The 2,663-nt window shown below is 57.5% G+C and overlaps 1 protein-coding gene across 1 annotated transcript; it reads right to left on the bottom strand.

Moving 5' to 3' along the window:
- Positions 1-296: 296 nt before the first annotated feature.
- On the bottom strand, positions 297-2,239 carry HDGFL1 (HDGF like 1). The gene has a single exon (XM_033863673.2). The coding sequence runs from the start codon at positions 2,145-2,147 to the stop codon at positions 1,479-1,481; it is 669 nt and encodes a 222-aa protein (XP_033719564.1). The 5' UTR covers positions 2,148-2,239; the 3' UTR covers positions 297-1,478.
- Positions 2,240-2,663: the final 424 nt, after the last annotated feature.

Genomic DNA, 2,663 nt, shown 5'->3' with positions numbered 1-2,663 from the left:
GCAAAGCATGTACAGTATTAGAAACTCAGTTACTGTCCCAGGTGTCACCATTCAAACATCTTAAGTTGACTTATTTCTGTTCATTCTAATCAGTGGCAGTGATTATCACAGACAGAGTGAAGGGTACAGACCTTAAGATAACAAAGGTTTATCGAGGGTGATTCTAAAAGACACCTGTACATTACAAATAATTGCTTTTAACATAGGATGTATAGAAAACAAGAGGATCGTTACATTTAAGGGCCAATTCTTCAGAAACCAAAGGAATAGACCCGAGATTTGTTTAAAGTAATCAACGTGTTTTATTTCCTTAGAACTGAAAGAATTCAGATCTAAACTTCCAAAGCTACAGTCAACAATTTTTTATCAGAGCCCAAGGGAGAAGGGCAGGGGTGAAAGAGACCAAAGATGAAGGAAGGCATAGAGAGACCACTAGGAGGAGGTGGGGAGGGGCCCCGTGTTTCCCTCTGTCTTCTGAGCCAGTTACATATCAGATCTGGTGACAGTACTGAGGGGACCACGTTGGGGGATATGAATGGGAAGTGACACTGCAAAGGAACACTGACCGAACCTTAACTACAAAACAAGTCATCAAACCCCAAGTAGAAAGGGAACCTCCTAGTTCATCTCAGAAATGGGGTAGCAACGGCAGAGCTAGGAACAGGATGGAGGCATGCCCATTTCTTTTATGCCTGGGTGATGTATATGACTGTAGGGTGGCCTTGAACTGTGGGAAGAGGAAGAGGGGTGGCCAGGGGTCTTCTCAGAACATCCTGTGTGGCTCTAAAGATCTAAATGGGGACAGATGCTCCTCAACCTTCCAATCCAAAAAGCTAGTCAAAGCTAAATTTATGATTGCACAAACAACTTGGAAGTGCCCAAATTATGTGATGGAAAACTACAACTCCCATAATTCCCTGGGTCGGCAAAAGGGAGACCCCTCCCGCATAAGCTGTCCCACTTTCTCAGCAACTAGGCCTCCGATACAATAGGCCTGGGAGGAGTGGACAGGAGTTCAAGGAGACGCCACCCCCGCCCCACCACAGTTTGAGGGGTGTCCCTGGCAGGCCCCTGGAAGTACCCCCTGCTCCTCCTTCACCCCTTCCGACACTCCCAGCCCTGATTCCAAAGTGGAGCTCCATAATGCCCGAGGGGAGGGGCGGAGGGATGTCATGAGGGGGAAACGGCTGGTCCAGGCCCCAACGGAAGCGCTGGCAAACAGTTGCAGGCAGGGAGGGGGCACAGTGGTCTCATCTCATCCCAGGGAGCAGAGGCCCCGACTCAGATCCCAGTGGTGTAAGGGCACAGAAGTGAGGGCCTGGTGGCCTGCCGCATCCAGCTCAGTCCCCAAGGGCCGGGGGTGGAAAGGGAGAGTGGGTGGAGAGCGGGGTGCCAGTTTGCAGGCCGTGGCCAGTTCCCCCAGTAACAGCCAGGCCGCAGCAGGAACGGGGCGGGGGCTCTTCTGTAAACTTTGGTGACTACTGGCTCTCACGGCCTCCGACGCCCGGGGCCTCGGCCTCTCTCTCAGCAGCCTCTTCCTCCCGCCCCTGCTCCCCCGGCGGCGGCCCGTTCTCTGGCTCCACGAGGAGCGGCTTCGCATCCCCCGCCGCGGTGGCCGCCTCCACCATCTCCTCCCCTTCTTCCGAATCAGCCTCCTTGGGACGCTTGGGGATGTCCTTCGGCGGGTCCCTGGCGCTCCTCTTCAGTGGCCCCTTTTCGTTCTCCTCCTCGGCCGGCGGGTCGACGCCCGGCTCCCCCGGCTCGGCGCCGCCGCCGCCGTTGGTGTGGCTCTCCGGGTCCCCACAGCCCTCGGTGGCCTCCGGCTCGGGCTCAGGCCCCTCGCCGCAGCTCTTCCCCTGGGCGAACTGGTAACCAGGAGCCTGGACGGCGGGGTTGTTCTCGATCTCCCACAGCCCCTCGCTGAAGCCCCTCCTCTTGCTCGGTTTGCCGAACTTCTCCTTGGACTCCTCGTACGGAAAGAGGTGCTTGGGTCCCAGGAAGGCCGTATCGTGGGTCCCGAAGAAAAACACTCGGTAGCGGTTGGCCTCGGCCGTTTGCTCGATCCTGGCCGGCCAGTGGGCGTAGCCCTTTAACTTGGCGAACACCAAGTCCCCGCTCTTGTACTTGCGCCGGCAGAACCGCGACATGGCTGCGGACCTGGCCTCGGCAGCAGCTGGAAAGGGCGACCCACGACGGCGCGCCGGGGCAGCGGCTACTGGGCTCGGGCTGCGCAAGCCCCCCTCCCCCACCCCAGGGAGCTCTCGCGCGCACCGCCGGGCGCCACACCTAGGAGCCCTGAGAAGGTTCTAGTGCGAAGTGCATTATCTCGGAGACCCAAAGCCCGCTGGGCCCCACCGTCGACGCCGGGGTCTCTAGAACGACAGAGCCAAGAGCTTGGGTATCCCGGGTGGCGGTTGTGCTGACGGGGATCCTCTGCGGATCAATCGCTAGGGCACCCGGCTGTGAAGGTGGCATCGTTTACTGTGTCAGCCAGAGTGGCCTAGCAAGGGAGAGATGGGGCAGGGTGGCAAGAAAACGCAGTGACACGATTAGCACACATTTCGATGAAACTAGTAACAGGCTAGCGCAGATTTGCAGTATCCGTGGGGACCCCGATCTGCTCATTACAGAAAACTCCACTCTTGCCTCAGGAGTTGCCTGAG

Source organism: Tursiops truncatus, chromosome 10 (genome assembly GCF_011762595.2).
Source record: "Tursiops truncatus isolate mTurTru1 chromosome 10, mTurTru1.mat.Y, whole genome shotgun sequence".
Taxonomy (NCBI): Eukaryota; Metazoa; Chordata; class Mammalia; order Artiodactyla; family Delphinidae; genus Tursiops; species Tursiops truncatus.
This window is presented reverse-complemented; position numbering and strand designations above follow the sequence as displayed.